This window comes from Siniperca chuatsi, linkage group LG4 (assembly GCF_020085105.1).
Source record: "Siniperca chuatsi isolate FFG_IHB_CAS linkage group LG4, ASM2008510v1, whole genome shotgun sequence".
NCBI lineage: Eukaryota > Metazoa > Chordata > Actinopteri > Centrarchiformes > Sinipercidae > Siniperca > Siniperca chuatsi.
In genome coordinates, this window is record NC_058045.1 from 27,293,892 (window position 1) to 27,311,632 (window position 17,741).

The 17,741-nt window shown below is 40.3% G+C and overlaps 2 protein-coding genes across 3 annotated transcripts in view; both read left to right on the forward strand.

The window, feature by feature from the left end:
* The first annotated feature begins 619 nt into the window (after window positions 1–619).
* wee1 (WEE1 G2 checkpoint kinase) lies at window positions 620–7,973 on the forward strand. Its single transcript, XM_044192397.1, has 10 exons — window positions 620–1,620; window positions 2,207–2,421; window positions 2,840–2,906; window positions 3,536–3,708; window positions 4,108–4,376; window positions 4,528–4,617; window positions 4,755–4,840; window positions 4,939–5,109; window positions 5,601–5,746; window positions 6,671–7,973. Exons 1-10 carry the CDS (start codon window positions 1,132–1,134, stop codon window positions 6,825–6,827), a joined length of 1,863 nt encoding a protein of 620 aa, XP_044048332.1. The 5' UTR covers window positions 620–1,131; the 3' UTR covers window positions 6,828–7,973.
* Window positions 7,974–9,986: 2,013 nt separating this feature from the next.
* The window catches only part of swap70b (switching B cell complex subunit SWAP70b), a 32,279-nt gene continuing 24,524 nt past the window's right edge, over window positions 9,987–17,741 (forward strand). The window contains exons 1-2 of one of the 2 annotated variants that reach the window (XM_044192402.1): window positions 9,987–10,204; window positions 13,399–13,539. In XM_044192402.1, the coding sequence (XP_044048337.1) occupies window positions 10,109–10,204; window positions 13,399–13,539 (237 nt within the window). In that variant the 5' untranslated portion in view covers window positions 9,987–10,108. The remainder of the gene's footprint in view (window positions 10,205–13,398; window positions 13,540–17,741) is intronic. The other variant, XM_044192401.1, reaches the window with a different exon arrangement.

A 17,741-nucleotide genomic window follows, 5' to 3' on the forward strand; every position in this document is an offset into this window, starting at 1 on the left:
GGTGATTGAAACTAATTAAGTACATCCACTCAACTATTGTACTGAAGTACAATTTTGGGGTACTTTTACTTGATTGGTTTCATATTGTGCTTCATAGCTCCTAGTTCACTGAGGCAAATATTGTGCTCCACTAGCTATTTGACAGCCATAGTTACTAGTTTGTTTGCAGACTAATATTTTAAATAAAAGATATGGTCATCTTATAAAATATGATGCAGTGTTATTGGTTAAAGTAACCAACAATATGAAAAGTGGCTAAAATGAGCTCATTCAGATGATTCTAAGGTTTGTTTTGGGGCTTTTTAACCACTGGGAACCGTTTTCATTATTATAAAATAATTGGATTATTTGGTCTTGTATAAACTGAACGGAACTTTGACTTTGATCTTCTTTTTTTATATATATATATATATATATCGCGGCTTCTTTGATCGTGCCGTCTAAATAATGGGTCGCATTGTCTCGAAGTTAACTGTTTGACTGCAGCCGCATGAGAGGCACGCGTTCGCGCCAGATTGCGTCTCTGCCACCGATGACGTAACGCCTCCCGAAACCTCTCTGGAACGCCCATCTTTCAAAAATCCGAGACGCGCTCTGATTGGCCGCGCGGGGGGCACGTGACCAACGGTCGCGGGAAGTCCTTTGCCACGCGCGTGATAGGAAGAGGACAACTCTTGACTCATTCAAACTTTTTTTTTTTTTTGGTAAACAGTGGTATGGGTTTTTATTGCGGAAAGACGTGTTACTGTGTCGGTGAGTAATCAGCAAGGTAGTGACGGATACCGATACTCGACTGGACCCGGTAGTTTTAGTATTTGTTTTTAGTTTAAGACCGACTTCGGACGTTGTTCTTACGGTGAATACTAGCTTACTAGTCCGGGGCCATTTCTCGGCGTTGGATGGGCGTGTTGGAGTTAGCAAACAAGTTAGCTTTTTCTGGGATGTTAACGGAGCTTTAAGCGTCTCACGGTAGTTTTTTGGACACTTTTTTGAGTCGATACCTTTATTTCAAGGTAGTTAAAAGTTTACTAGCTTTGTGTTTTTTGGCGAGAAGACGCCACTGCAACAGTAGCGGGGGTCCAACCGCGTGATTTTTTTCACGTCGACGAAGCCGGGGTTTAAATCCTGAAAATGTCGAGCTACGGTCGCCATCGGCACGGATCCCCGTCCCCGAAATCTCGACCGATTCGTCAAAAGTTACAGTTTACATCCAGCGACGGGGAAGACGACCCCATTGAGGACGTTAACAACAGCACCGGAGGAGAGTCCGGCTTCACGGAGATGGATTCCCCGATGCCAGTGCGACGGGACACCGTCGACAAACGGCTGGAGGGGAGCAGCAGCCCCCTGAACCGGTCCGGCGGGGACGACGACGTGGAGCTCTGGGACGAGGATAGTTTTGCTTCCCCGTCTCACCTGCGGTCACCGAGCAGTGTTATCTTTGCCAACTGCTCACCGTCACCGAGGAAAGCTTCTCGGCTGTACGGAGGGTCACCGGAGCGGTCCTACGTCCAGGACGACGGGGAAGGATCCAGCTCCCCGATCCCAGACTGCCCCGACACACCTCCACACAAAACCTTCAGAAAACTCAGACTTTTTGACACACCGCACACGCCAAAGGTTGGTATTTGTTGATATAAAACCTAAATCAATGTCTAGTTTATTTGAGATCAGTGGCTGAATTTGCTTTAAATAATGTTTGCAAGGAGCGCGTGTTTAAACTTTAGTTATCAGCTCGTGTGATCTTGCAAAAACACCTCCCCAAAGAGCTTGTTAGAGTCAAAGTATTTTCTCTAAATGTCTCAAATTTTGAGCTTGGGTTTGTGCTTCTGAAACACGGATTTAGCTGCTTCAGGTGTTGAAAGAAAATCAAACAAATCAGTCGGATTATTTTGAATAATCAGGTGATTTCTGCTGTGTCAGTTGGCCACAGTGACCCACTTAATGTACAACTGTACTGTTGCATAATGGTCTCACTGTAGTGATTTGGTGGCCTGGAGTTTTAAGTCTGGGCATGTCCTTTTATCAGTGATTATTACATAGCATTGCCTTTTTTAAGCACCCAGTTTTAAACCTAGGTATTCCACAAAACCTTTATTTCAGTGCTATCAATCATATTTGTTAATTACGCTTATTTGAAATTGAGTTTTTCCTCTCTGCTGCTGCTGCACTCAAGAATTAACAAAGCAATCAATCTTTTTTCCAGAGTTTGTTGTCCAGGGCCAGGAGCTCTGGACCCGGATCCTCCAGCAGGAGAGTTGCCCTGTTCAAGAATGTGGAGCCTTCAGGAAAGTCAATCACAGACAGCAGCCGGAGACAGCAAACCCCTCTGGTCAACTTTAACCCCTTCACCCCCGACTCCCTCCTCATCCAGTCTGCCACACAGCAGAGAAACAACAGGAAGCGGGCACACTGGAATGAGTACGTTGCTCAGATGTCTTCTTAGAAATACCCTTTTGTCTTCTTTTTTAGAGAGGCATCAATCCCAAACATATGTTGTACCTAAAAGACCTGCAGATTGTAGTACTTTTCCAAAGTGGCTGGGGTAGTTGACAAGCTGCAGTTTTTTTTTTTGGTTACACATTTCCCACCCTAACGTTTCAAAAGCTGTTAATCACACAAAGCAGAGCAGAGCTGAACAACTTTACCTGTTCTCTTAAACACAGCTCAGACCCATTGTTATAATAACCAGATACGTTAAAGCCGTTAACTAAGGCCAGGCGGTTTGGCTGGGAACCAAGACCTCATGGTTACTGGCCATGTGCTTGTGAAGCCCCGGGTGCTGCCCCCTGCTGTACAGAATGCTAACCAGCACCCGCTGTTGTCTTTTACCTTTCAGCTCCTGTGGAGAAGACATGGAGGCAAGCGATGGTGAGGGAGAGGAGGAAGTCTTGCCACCGCCCAAGGTAATTAAATGTTCATGTGATTATTGCATTATTTACATATTGTGATACATGTACATTAAGGAATATAGTTTATTTATCTTCATTAGAGACTTGTTACATTTTGCAGGATGTTTCATCTCAAACTTTGTTTTAGGGCTGCAACTAATGCCATTTGCATTGATTATTCTGTTTTTGATTTTTGATTTTTTTTGGCAATTGATCATAGAGCCTATAAAATGTCAGAAAATCGTTTAAAAATCCAACTATACTACTTCACTATAAAAGAGGGGAAAGCAGCAAATCTTATATTTTTGCTTAATAAATGACAATCGATTTTCAAATTATTGTTTCAACTCTCGTTTGATTTGCTAGCCAAAATACATTTTCTTGTAAATAGGATTTATTGTTAAACGCACCATTAGAAACACAAGTGCAGGCATTGAGTAAACATCACAAAATATATTAGCAAATTCACTACTCAGCATGATCTTATATGTAGATTGATTGAAACCAATTCGCAGAGGAAACCTCTTGGTTTCAATGACTTGGTGCTAAATGTCTGTTGGGAAGCAACTGGAAAGTAGCGGATTTACAAAATGTAAATGTTTGTAATAAATGTGTTGTAAAACCTTTTCTTCTACTCTTTTTAGAGAATCACCATGATGGAAAGCAACATGATGTCCAGGTACACCTCAGAGTTCCTCGAGCTGGAGAAGATCGGCTGTGGCGAGTTTGGTGCTGTGTTCAAGTGTGTGAAGAGAATCGATGGCTGCATCTACGCCATCAAGAGATCGAAGAAACCTCTGGCAGGATCAGTAGACGAGTAAGCTGAGTTTAGAACCATCTGAAAAACTACTTTTACTAAGGATTGCGATCTTATTTTGGGGACTCGTTACCTGAAGTCCAGAGTGTCTAATTGGTCTAACGGTGATATAATTTCGTCAGATGTAATTCTTTAAACTACCAGCCTTTGAACTTTGTAGCACCAGTCGTTTTGTAATAAAGGCCGCACTTTTCAAAGTGGTGGACGTGCGCATTTTGAATGAAACTTTCCCCCTCGATGCTCAATATGCTCCTTTGCCAAATTAGACAGACGAGTTGATAAAAGTTAGAAAGACTTGAAGCATGTTTATTTTATTTTTATTTTTTTTCCTCTTTCATTTTAACAACACAACTTTAGGCGTGTCCTTAATTAACACCGACCTGTTCCCCTCCTCCACAGACAGAATGCCTTACGGGAGGTGTATGCCCACGCCGTGCTCGGCCAACATCCCCACGTGGTGCGTTACTACTCAGCCTGGGCTGAGGACGACCACATGCTCATCCAGAACGAGTACTGCAACGGCGGCACGCTATCTGACGTCATCGCAGAGAACTATAGACGGCTCAGTTACCTGTCGGAGCTGGAGCTGAAAGATCTGCTGCTGCAAGTCACACGGGGACTCAAGTACATCCACTCTACTTCTCTGGTGCACATGGACATCAAGCCCAGTGAGTACTCGGGGATGTTAAAGTGAAACTTAACTGTAGTTGTGATAATTGTCAAAGTAGATCTGTATTTGTGTCTTTTTATACAACAGGGGTCTTAACATGAATGTTTTCTGGTCAGAAACTAATGGAAATGTTAACGTCTTTGTCCCAGGCAACATCTTTATTTCACGGAAGTCTGTAGCCAGCTGCGATGAATGTGACGAGGATGACGGACTGACCACCAGTGCTGTCTACAAGATAGGTAAGCTGCCACCGCAGTTCTTGTGTGATAACTTCCGACGTTTGAGCGTTTTGTTGTTGTTCCTTTTTTTTACTGATATTTTTAAATTGGGCTCAGCTTCATGGCTTAAATCTGTACCGTATGTGTTCCCGTTCCAGGTGATCTTGGCCATGTGACAAGAGTGAACAATCCACAAGTGGAGGAGGGTGACAGCAGATATCTAGCCAATGAAATTTTACAAGAGGTTTGTCATCAAACTTAAAAACCGCCTCTACTTTTGAATACGTAGAGCTTCACACGGGGGTCTTAATGTTTCTCCTTATGGTCTGATTTTCTTTGTAGGACTACAGTAACTTGACGAAGGCGGACATCTTTGCTCTGGCTCTGACTGTTGTCAGCGCCTCGGGGGCGGAGCCTCTTCCCACCAATGGAGACAAATGGCATGAGATCCGACAGGGCAAACTGCCCCCCATCCCCCAAGTGCTTTCTCCTGAGTTTCTCGGTCTTCTCAAGGTAACGGCCAACGCTATCTCTCTTTTATCGCTTTCTTTATGTTAAATAAGAGCAGCTATGCGAGGAGTGGAGTGTTTAGGGGCCTTGTTTTGTCTCCTGTCATTAGGCGTCTGCATGTTCATGATTATTTATATTTATTTATATTAGATTGTTTTGGATTAAAGCCCTAAAGCAAATGTTTTTTTTGTTTTTTTTTCTTCATTTCACTCCTTATCCTGAGACAAATAACTCCGGTTTTGGTGGAGGGATCTGTAACCAATTTTTATGCATCACTTATTTTTGCTGTAAAATTGTTAATTTATTTGAACAAAATGTAGTTAATAGAGACATCATTGGTGCTGAGCGGATTAGATGTTAATTCAAATTCATTTTAATAAACTATGAATCATTTCTACCGGGAGAGGGCTTTGTGCCTTCTTGTATTTCTTATCACGTCCTTTTTTCTAAGCAGCTTTTCCTTCTTTGACTTAATCTTACATTTTTTCTTTCAGCTGATGATCCATCCCGATCAAAGCAGACGGCCGTCAACGTCTGACCTCATCAAACACCCGGTGCTCCTCACTGCTGCCAGAATGAGTGCCGACCAGCTCAGAGTCGAGCTCAACGCAGAGAAGTTCAAGAACGCACTGCTCCAGAAGTAAGTTTTCAACCGCACAGAAAGAAGCTATTGAACCCACTGTTACTCAGGACGATCTAGACGGACAGATTATTAGACAGACTTTAAGTACGTGGTTAATAATCCAAAAAATAATCCACAGAACTGGTTTTGTATATTATTATTATTATTATTATTATTATTATTATTATTATTATTTATACTGATGTTCTTGCACTGTCAATTTTCAATTTAGAGCTGAAACAATTAGTCGAGCGACAGAAGTAATCTGCAACTGTTCTGATAATCAATTGTTTAGTTTTAAAGCAAAAATACCAAATATTACCTTGTTCCAGTTTTCTGTAGAGCTGAAACGATTAGTCAATTTAATTGATTAGTCAATCAACAGAAAGACAATCTGCAACTAGTTTGGTGGTGGTGTTATTATTATTCATTATTATTATTATTATTATTAATTTAAGTCAAAAGTGGCAAAAATTCACTGGTTCCGTCTTAGATGTTAATGTTTTCTGGCTTTCTAAGTGTGCTTGGGTTTTGGACTTTTTGACAGACAAAACAAGACATTTTCTTCCGACATTTTACAGACCAAACGATTAATCAATAATGAAAATAATCGTTAGGTGCAGCCCTGGTATTCTTAATTTCCTTGTTTGATGAGATAATAATCTGAATATCTTTGGGGTTTCAGCTGTTGGTCAGACAAAACAAGCAATTTGAAGACATCACTTTGTGCTCTAGGGAATTAGAATAATTAATTAATATTTAATATATATATTTTATGGCATTTTATAGATCTAACAGTAACACTGCAACAATTCAGAAAAATAATCGGTTCTCTGGTTCCAGCTTCTCCAATGTGAACATTTGTGAATTTACTTCAGTACTTTCGTTAGTTGCAGCCCGGCTGCAGATTAATCGATAATTAACTGTTATTATCTTCCTCAGGGAGCTGAAAAAGGCCCAGATGGCCAGAGCTGCAGCAGAGGAGAAGGTCTTGTCCACCGACAGGATCCTGACCCGCTCCACAGTCCAGTTGAACCCCAGAACCTCCAGACTCATCGGCAAGAAGATGAATCGGTCGGTCAGCCTCACCATCTACTGAGACTTTATTCCACCCTGACAGGAAGGGAAACACGAAGGCTCATGGACCTTTTTAAACAAACCCGTTGAGATGAACCGGTCTCTTTTTTTTTTTTTTTTTTTTTTTTTTACTTTTCGAGGAGAACCCTCTCAAGTTGTGGTGTTTGGGCTCCTCCGCCCAATCAAAGGTGTGAACTGTTGCCACACCGAACTGGAACTCATCTCGGTAGACTCTCGTTGCCAACATAGTTCAGCCCTTTTTCCGATGGACTTTTTTTCTCTCTCTCTCTCTTTTGGGGGGGAAAAAAAAGAAACTGTCACTCCTCAAAGGTAGTTATTGTACCTTTTTCACACTCTGTCATTCCTTAAGTTTGCATAGACGTCAGGCTCTCTCTCCGTTTCTGTCCTTGCACTTCCCTCGACAAAGCCGAAGCCTGTTAGCAGCGGATCGAAGCCGCAGTGAAGCTCTCTTCAGTGTGAGTGAACTTGCCGTAGCCGTGCGCACCTTACTGCCTGTCAAATGCCTGATGCTGGGTACCAGAGGGTCTGAGATCTGACGATTTCTGCGTCTGTAATGGAGCACTTTGGAGGCAACACGTGGACCTTGCCACATTTTTCTTTTACTCTTCGTCTTTTTTTTTTTAATTTTATTTTATTTTTTAAAGAAATAAAGAAAAAACCTGCTGCTATTGATGTTTTGTGTGTATCAGGGTTTGGCCAGTTTCAGGTTGGATCGTTCTAGAGGTCATTGGCTCTTATTTTCGAGTAGCAGGATGCCGTCTCCCCTCCCCCTCCCCCCCATTTAATGTCTGTTTTATGTTTCTGGTGGAATGGAAAATGGATCATGCCATTTGAGGAAAATCATCCCAGTTTGTTTGAAGTACCAAAACCAGTGAGCCCATTATCTGTGAGGTTGATCCATAGTGTTTTAATTTTCCCTGTTGATTGGTGCTGCCAACCCTGCCTGTAGCATTAGAACAATCATTGTCCTGTTCTTTGGATTTTCACGTGTTCATTTTTTATTATTTTTCCCCCTTCCATGAGGCTCGTTTTCAATTACTGTTTAGAAAAGTGTTCCTCATCTTGTTGTTCTTGTAACCTCTAACACAAAAAGCCTTTCTGTTGTATCCTGTACATATGTTCTTTTAATAAATTCTCACCATCTACACTTTGTGCTCTGTTCGGTGTGGAGTTATGTGACATCGAAGTAAACAAATGCTGTAAATCTGTCCGATTTATAGTATTAAAGAGTTTGTCGTCAGCGCACACATCTAAAACATCACTCTTAAACTGGTTTCCTCCCAGTTTAGACTGAAGTTATAATACTTACTGTATACATGTGTAGTTTTTTTAGAGCTTAATTACTTTAGCATATTAACAACTGTAATAATCATAGATGTAATTTGGTGCCAAACATTTTCGCTTCCAGCTCCTCAAATGTGAGGATTTTTCTCCGTTATAGATCTTTTTATAGTTTAATATCTGGGTTTTTGTTGGTCGAGCAGTCGGAAGATGTCGCTTTTTTTTACTCAATTTCCTGACGTTTTATAGATTAAGCAATTTCATAAATAAAATAATTGATAGATGCATAGATGTTTCATTGATTTGAAACGGAAATAAATAGAATCACATTTTATGACATTTATTTAGTTTTTTTTTCTAAAGTGACACATGAATTACTTAGATAAACATAGATTTTGTCATCCAATACATCAAGTGTATGTTTGTAGCACTTAATCAGTATCCAAGTGAAACTGAAGTCCATAAATTAAAAAATAAATAGTCTTTTAAGGTTTATTTTGTCGTTTTTCTTCCAGTAATGAGGGAGCTCAGCGGTGGTGGAAGAAGTACTCAGATCTTTTACTTCAGTAAAAGTAGCAACGCCACAGTGTAGAAATACTCTGATACAAGTAATAATAATAATAAAACTTTATTTATAGAGCGCCTATCAAAACAAAGTAAAAGTCCTGCATTCAAAATCTTACTTGAGTAAAAGTACAAAAGTATTCATAGTATAAGTATATATATATATATATATATATATATATATATATATATATATATATATATATATATATACACAATATTTCCCTCTGACACAGTTGAGTAGAAGTATAAAGTAATATATAAATATAATAAAGTACCTCAAAATGAAACTTGTAAATTGTTGTAAACGTACAAACGAAGTTCGACCACATCACACCTGTTTTAGCCTCTTTACATCGGCTCCCTGTTTGTTTTAGGATTGATTTTAAGATCTTGTTGATTACTTTTAAGCCTCTTCATGGTCTGGCCCCAGACTATATTTTAGACCTTGTAATCCCTTATGAACCTTCACGTAGTTCGAGATCTTCGGGCAGGGGTCTTCTGTCTGTTCCTGAGTCCAGGATGAAAACTAAGGGGGACAGAGCTTTTGCCATCAGGGCCCAGAGGCTCTGGAGCAACTTGCCCGAAGAAATTAGGTTGTCTGAGGCAGTGTCTTCGTTTAAGTCTCTTCTCAAAACACATTTTTATCTGAAAGCATATCCTGATTTTACCTGAGCTGTTTATTTTATTGCTTTTGTGTATTTTATTTCTTTATATCTCGTCATTCACTGTGGTATTTTATTTCTCTTGTTGTGAAGCACTTTGCACTTTGTTTTGATAAGTGCTCTATAAATAAAGTTTATTGCTTATTTATTTATTTATTTACAAACAGCTGTGACGTGAATACGTTTTACCTGGAGTCACCTGGACAGCTCACCTCAGATGTATTTGGAAAACTGATCCCATGGGGAAAGTATCAGTCTGGAAAGAAAATGCACTTACCTGCAGTGAATCCTCCATGGAGTTCAGTTGGTGTTGATTTGACTTCATGATCATTTCTGGAGGCTGCAGACATTTTACGGATTTCACTCGTGTATTTTTACCCCCCCACCCCTGTGTTTGAAATGTTTTCTGTAAATGTGGGGGATTTATTTTGAGCTCGACCTAAGCAGGAGTTCCACAGGGCAGTTTTGTAAAACACACAAAGTCCTTTAATGGCTAAAATCTGCAGCTTTAACATGAACTTTGGAGAAACATAAAAATAAATAAATAAATGTCAAATGATGCACACAATATTTGAAATGTGTGTGTGTGTGTGTGTTTTTCTCTCTCGCTGAGCGGTGCTGCAGATCTTCAGTCTGCAATCACGCAAATCACGCAGCGTGAGACAGCGCGTCACGTGGCTTTTCCTCCCCGTGCGCCAACAGAGACAGCTCACGAGAGAGAGGAAGGCGTCAGACACACGGCCCGAGACGACACAAGTTTAAGTTCACCATCATGGCCCTGCGGGACGAACTTTTAAAGTCTATATGGCACGCGTTTACCGCTCTGGATGTGGACAAAAGCGGGAAAGTCTCCAAATCTCAGCTGAAGGTAAACTGCGTACTTTACGCATCTTTTTTTTTTTTTTTTTTGGGAGTCTGGCCAAGCAGGAAACTCAACCAACTATAGTCTCAACTTTTAGTATCTTTTTTTGTTTTGTTTTTCTTTGTAAATTTAAAAACACGTAGGCTTTTGTGTGTGTGTGTGTGTGTGTGTGTGTGTGTGTTGAACGCTTTCTCTTCGTGGGGAAAAAACAAAACAAAACACACAAGTGCGCTTCTGTTTGTGAGCCGGCAGCACAGACGCACCTGTTTGTCGTCTTTGCTCTGATTTAAAGCAACTAATGCGACTCCTGCGTGTTTCCAGAGGGAAGAAACGACACAACAAAAGCTCACAAAGCGCTGGAGGAATATCGGGAATAAACCCAGTGAAGAGTAAATTTAAGAGTTTATTGGAAGTTTGAAATGCTGTTAAATACATTTTAAAAGTACCTGCATCACATCACGAGGCACTAAAACCTCTCCAGGAGTGCTAAAGTGACGCAAACAGAGATCATAAAGGCTTTATAAACTTGTCAAAATGATTTATCTGTGATCATTATGCTTACACAATATTTAGCCTCCAAACTGAAACATCAGCTAACTGGATCATTGACTCCTACTCATGACAGATGTTTCACCTTTAGAGGGTTAAATTATACTTATATCCGCTTTGTACTTAATTTATCTTACCTGTATTATATTTTGATTTGCTTAGTACTTCTGTTCCTGTGTGCATTGATGTGACAGTGAGCGGCTGTAACAAGAGTTTCCCCTCAGGGATCAATAAAGTATTTCTGATTCTGAAATGCATTGTGCATCAGGGCTAAACTGGATCAGTATCAGTGGAAAAATCACAGCAGAGTAAAACTAAACTTTTTTTTATCTTATTTTTTAATTTCCTGTGGATAATATACAACTTTATGACCCACCCGCATGTTTGCAGCTCTCTGCCAGCCAAACATTGTTCAGCAGTTTAAAAATAAACAACAATAAAGGTCAAGTTTTGAGGTCAGCAGCTTCCGACTCTATAAAGAGTTATACCTTTATTATTTTGCACCAGAATACATTGCAGCTTTAAGACGTGTTGCAAGAGGTGAAACTCCCTCTTCTCTGACTGCTTCTATTGCTAATAATAGTAATACTAATAATAAACTTTATTTATAGAGCACTTCTAAAAGCAAAGTGCTTCACAGAGAGAGAAATAAAATACCACAGTGGATGATAAAATACATAAAAACCAATAAATTAAACAATTTATACATTAAATAAGTCCCCTCTATGTCCATGTAAACTCCATCTGAGTGCAACGTGCCGTCCACAGGTGACCTGGGAAACACAGGAAATCACAAAACGTGTAGCAGAAATGTGAGTTCACTGGAACAAACGGATCAACAAAGTCATTCCTGACGGACGGAAATCTACCAAAATATCCGAGGGTGGGCTTGTCTTTTAAATAACTTACTATCTGCTGAAGTAAGCGCTGAGTCGCAGGAGCACGTCACGCTTTCCACATTTAAGGAATTAATTATTTTGTTAAGAGTAGGTGAATATTTTATGTATTTTTTAATTTTTATTTAATATTTAAGACAGATACTCCATCCGTAAAGACAGTGATGCTAGTAAACAGACGATGAGTTCAGTGAAACACTTGAGTATAAACACCAGGAGTCCTTGTTTTACTGAACCTCGATAAGAAACATACTTAACATAAACAATCAATCATTTGTCACATTAATCATATAAGGTACAATCACAGTGAACTGTAATCCCGCCACTTCCTTCAGTCGACACCTGCATTTTAAAAGAAAAGGAGGATAAAGAAGACAGATTTAGTTTTGTACTCAGTGAAGCAGAGGCTGCCATGTCCTGACTTTTGGTCCCTAAAACTTCCTGTTTTAAAAAAATCTGTAGTTTCCAAGCCAGAATTATGTCACTTCAGCAGTTTTCTCAGACTGAACGTCTCAGAAGACGTTATGCAACTGTTTTCACAAGACGTGGTGGTGGTACTCCGCATGGCTTGACTGTTAAATTTGTTGGGAGTGCCTCTTTAAAGTCCTCGGGTGATAAAGTTAAACAGATGAGATCCTTTTTTGTGTTTTTTTTGTATCCTGACCAATTAGCCATTAGCCAAAAGTCCATTAATCAATTAGTTTAGAACATTAATCGGAGTGTTTTTAATAAGTCATTCATCTAGCAAAAATGGCAGAAATAGTTGGTTCCAGCTTCTCAAATGTGAATATCTTCAGCTTTTATTTGTCTTTTATGACGGTAAACTGAATATCTTTGGGTTTCAGACTGCTGGTCGGACGAAACAAGACATCATCTCAGTCTTTAGGAAGTTGTGATGGGCATTCTTCACTATTTCCTAATTAATCGATAATGAAATTAATTGGTAGTTGCAGCTCTTGGTTTTAATGCTCTGTCAAGTCTGAGAAAACTACTCACGTGACATCACCGAGGTTTTTCAACATCAAACCTGCATTACAAACTTTGTCTGTGGAGTTTGACGTGATCGTGAAACGGGTATTTACCACGCAGGGAGGGTCTGTCATATTGAGTTGCACTATGGGAAATGTAGGATCCATAAAAGGGACTAAAAGTCAGGATATCTCTGCTGTCAAGTGCAATATGAAAATGCTCTCCTGCTTTTCTTGGGAAATCCAGGTGTCTACGCAAGTATGTAACTTATCAAGGTTCATTAGAACAAGGGCTACGATGACGTCTGTTCATTAGTGTGACTATAAATCTGATATTAACTATTCACCTACAAAATGATGAGTTCCTCAAATATGATTATTCTCCTCAAGTACCTCAGTGCAGCTTCAGTAGATGGCAAGTTCTTTAAGTGATGAGTAAAACTTTACAGACAAGATCCTTTTGTTTCATGTCCAAGTTAATTAGTGCTGGAAACTGTAGCTAAATTAGACGACAGAACCTTTTTGATAATTAATTAACAATTGCAGTCATTTATCAAGCACTGCTTCCAGCTTCTTTAAATGTGAGGATTTTCTGTTGGTCGGACTGGTCGAGGTATCTGAAGACGTCACATTGGGCTCTGGGCATGTTTCACAGTTTTCTGACGTTTTTAAAGGCTAAACGGTTAATCCATTAATTGAACTAATTGACCTGATTTATTTGAAAATGAAAGTAATTGTTCAGTCAGCCATATAATCAGTGATAAACAGTTGTTTCCCATCGTTCCAGGTGCTGTCCCACAACTTGTGTACAGTGATGAATATCCCACATGACCCCGTGGCGCTGGAGGAGCACTTTAAAGACGACGACGAGGGTCCCGTCTCCACCCAGGGATACATGCCGTACCTGAACAAGTTCATCCTGGATAAGGTCAGCCATCACTGACTCTCACTGGAATAACATTTCAGATGATACTCCCAACTGAGTAGATTCAGGACCTCAGTGTGAGGAGTTTGCGTGTTTTCTTCTGCCAATGACCAAGTTACTATCCTCAGGGATGGGTCAGATGCAGGGGACATATTTCCCCAGACACAAAGTTTGTACTGTTCAGTGACAGCATATTATAAGTGACAAACGCCACTGATTTCTCCGTATTATAGAGGAACCAATAATAGTCAGATGGTTTTGACTTCTGAGGTTTCAGTGAGTCACCAGTCTGTACTGTGACTCTTTATATGGAGAATGATACATAATCAGGAGCACAAAAACACAAACTTGACGGCAGGACTGAAAAGGCTGCAGTTATTATCTCGTGCTTTCAGCAAGAAGCTTTACGAGCAGCAGTGAGTGCTTTTCAGCCTTTATTTGTGCCCTGGGTTTTGCCTCTCAGGCAGGCTGCCCTGCCGTCTGATTGTTGGGGGCATACACAGGCTGAGAGGACGTTCTGCAAACTATTCAGGGCTAAAAAAAAAAGCAGCTTTCCGTCCTCTGTGTTATTTTATTTTTTCGAAAAAGTATTTATTCTTAATGTGCGATTATAATGTTCTCCTTTTGTAAGACACTAAATTTGAGCATTGGTTGAAGATGAGGCAGTAAAGGACGGCGCTCTTTTTTTTTTTTTTTTTTTTTTTTTTTTAGTAAAGATGCAAATACATTATCTATCATTAAGTATCAGAACAGCAAACACTTTGCCCTTACTTGACTTCCAGTTCAGGAATTTGATTGGTCCAAAACCACTTCATCATCTACTAAACTTATTCATACAGTATATTTGAACAATAGGCTGCTGTGCTAATTGTAATGATGGCGTTGTTTATTTTTTCCCTTTCATATTAATTATGTTTAAATGTTATTTTTTTTGCCTGATGATGCAGCAAATCTTCATCAGACTGTAGAAGTCCCCCGATTGATGCATAGCATTAGTTCACTGTGTTGGTGCCACACTCTTTTGTGTCCATCAGCCATTGTACTGCGCTGAGCTCAGACGGCAACACAAAACAAGTTACTGAACACTTGAGTCGGTTCATTCAGCTCCCTGCCCGTCCCACTGTGATGATGTCATAACGGGTCATAGCCTGAATGAGGCGGTTGTCTAGCTGGACATCATGACAAGTGAAAAGGCCTTTCCCTTTGTGATGTCATGAGCAGCAGCTTCTGGCTGTTTGGAATTCCTGCCATATGATGTCATAACGAGTGGGTGCCGAACGGCCGTTGCCATGGCAAACGGTCTGGAATTCTGTTGCGTCACACGCAGACTCTCCCGAAGGTTCTAGAACTTTCGGCCTTTTTGATTATACGTCTTTTCTGAACACTTTGTAAATGTTTAGCCCTCGCCCGGGTCCAGACCTTTCGAATCCGCCCGCTCCACCGAGCCGACGGATTCTTCTTCTGAAGATGGAAGCGGAGTTGACAATTCTGTCTGATATCGGGCAACTTTAGTCCAGCAGTTTGGTCAAAGATTGTTGTTTCTAACATGGTTTTCGTGGTCGTTCTCAGCAATATTTGTATGATGTGTCATTAAAGGTGCGATTCTGGAGAAATACTTTATTATTAATCCCCGAGGGGAAACTCTTTTGCTAAATCCAATACCATGATATAGAGCTAACGACGATGCAGCAAGTAATGTAACGTTAGCTAGGTTGAGGGTTAGTTTAGCTAGTGTAGGAGACAGAACGTGGGTGTGTTTGCTGCATGTGTGTGGGTTGGTCTGGTGCTGAGGGGGCGGAGCTCACGGGAGCAGGTGCGCGTGCACGTATGTCTGTAAAGGTGAGCACTTACCTGAGGCCAGGTTGTTGAGAGTCAGGGACGGGTAGCCGTAATTTTTGTTGACCGCCTGATTTTTCTGTTTTTTTGTCCATTTCCGTTACCCGTTTTATGCATCTGGTTTTCATGTCCATCCTCTGTCTGCCGTGCTTTGATGGCTCATGTGCAATAAACCCACAAAACGCATGTTGGATCTCAGAACATTTTGTAAAGTACAGACTTCAAGCGCGTCACAAATGTTCGAACCCAGGACCCAACTCTGACCCTCACTGCGGCTGCAAGGTTTGTTAAGGAAGCCGCTACAGCTAGGTTAGCAAACTGTCCCTACAGTTGCTGCTGCGAAGCTAACAGCCGGAGAGGACGAGACGGTTTCCCAGAGCTAGCACAGCAGCTCCAGACAGCGATGCTCACAACTCTCCTGCTGCTATAGCTAACGTCACAACAGCAGCATATCTTGGCAAACTAGAAAGTAAACTGAATGTCCGCGGGCAAGTCATTTAACGTTACCTGACACACAAATCATGGCTGGAAAAAAATTGTATTAAATAAAATCCAACCCATGGAGCAGAAACAAGAGCTCTGATTGGCTACCAACACATAGCAGGTGGCCAATCAGAGCTCTTGTTTCTGCTCTGTGGGTTGGGCTTTATTTAAGTTTTGGTGGCACACTGCTAACATGTCGTTAAAGAGCCTTCTTTCAACTAATCACAAAATGGAAACTGTAAATTTTAAAGCAGCAGGTAAATGACTTGATATGATACAGTTTATTTTATTCCCTTATATTTACTAAGTTCCATTTTAAAATTCAATAAATGATTCACCATTTAAAGACATAATATAGAAATAGAATTATTCATTGGCTAATTTATATATATACATAAAATAGGTGATGGGAGACCTCTTTTTATGAGTTGTGTTATTCTTTGTGGTGCTTTAAAGTTTCAGTTATATGAAACCTTTATGTCTAAAGGGACTGTGGCTCTTTGCATGTGACATCATGGTGTAGTGCTGTGTCTCTGATTTTGTGATAAATCTGTCACACAGTAAGACTTTCCCTCAGAGAGATCTTACAAGTGTATTGTGTGAATTTCCCCTGTGGGATTTTGTCAACATCAAACTAGCAGGCGGCGGCCGTCGAGTGTTGTTAAGAGGACGGAACTTTCTTAACCAGGAATGATTTGTGTGCCCTTTTCATTAAGACTGTAAGCAACTTCTGAGCAACTTTGCGGTTTCTTTTTTATGTTCAAATTTACCTCATTAGTTCCTTGTTCATGGCTCTTACGACAGTGAGTAGATTCAAAGTCGTCTGACGTGTTTAACAGCCAACAACATTGCATCAGTTCTGTCTGAGTGTGACGCAGCAACACACACATTTGTCCTCTTTGAGTTGTAAGTTTGTTAAATTGTCTTATTCCACGCTGTCGGACAGCATCGTATATATTTAGTATTGCTTTGCTCTTCGTTGAAGCTACATGATGGTTACTCTGAAGGAAATATTCAAAACAAAGACTCTATTCTAGATGTCTTGTGCATTATTTTATACACATTTCCCCAAAATTCAGCCTGACATATTTGGTCTTCTCTTTTGAAACTTTGGGATCTCCGCTAGAATTTAAATAAAGTTCTGTGGGTTTGAGCTGCAGAGCAGGAGTCTGTAAGGGCTGACCCACTGGCCGTTCAGTAAGTGGCATCGCCTGCAGTCTCACTCTTTAGCAGGCACACTTTTCTTTTAAGGAAATGTAAATTCTTGATTTAGGTTCAGGAAGGGAGACATGGCGTCATGGGCAGACATTAATAACCCCACCAACACACACACTTTTCAATACACAACCATCCCACCCACCCATTGAAGTGGAGGTGACCGGGCCGTTGGAGAGCGAGGGCGTCAGTCAGTACATTCAGCTTCTCTCACTCCTGAGGAAACTCCACCCGGTCACACAAGGAAACTGTGTATGTATGTATGTATGCACTTTGTGTGTGTGTGTGTGTGTGTTGTAACCAGAAACCCAAAAAGCAGGACAACAGGAATCCTATTTTACACATGAATGGAGTTGCAAGTCTAGAAAAACTGAAATCCTTAAATACAAACAGAACTAAAGCTAAGTTACACCTGTATGTGTTTGTAACCAGAAACCAGTGGTGGAAAGTAACAAAGTACATTTACTTACTAAGTATTGTACTTAAGTACAATTTGAGGTACTTGTACTTTTTACTTCAGTAATTCCATTTTATACTTCAACTCCACTACATTTCAGAGGGAAATATTGTATTTCTTACTCCACTATGTTTATTTGATAGCTGTAGTTATTTTGCAGATTCAGATTAATAATTCAAAATATAATCAACAAATAAATGATGATGTATTATTA

Excerpts from the sequence above, each read along its gene's own strand:
- wee1 (XM_044192397.1), top strand. The coding sequence starts at position 1,132 with ATGTCGAGCTACGGTCGCCATCGGCACGGATCCCCGTCCCCGAAATCT. Across the intron at positions 4,841-4,938 it reads CCAATGAAATTTTACAAGAG|GACTACAGTAACTTGACGAA; the intron begins GTTTGTCATCAA and ends TTTTCTTTGTAG. Across the intron at positions 5,747-6,670 it reads AAGAACGCACTGCTCCAGAA|GGAGCTGAAAAAGGCCCAGA; the intron begins GTAAGTTTTCAA and ends TATCTTCCTCAG.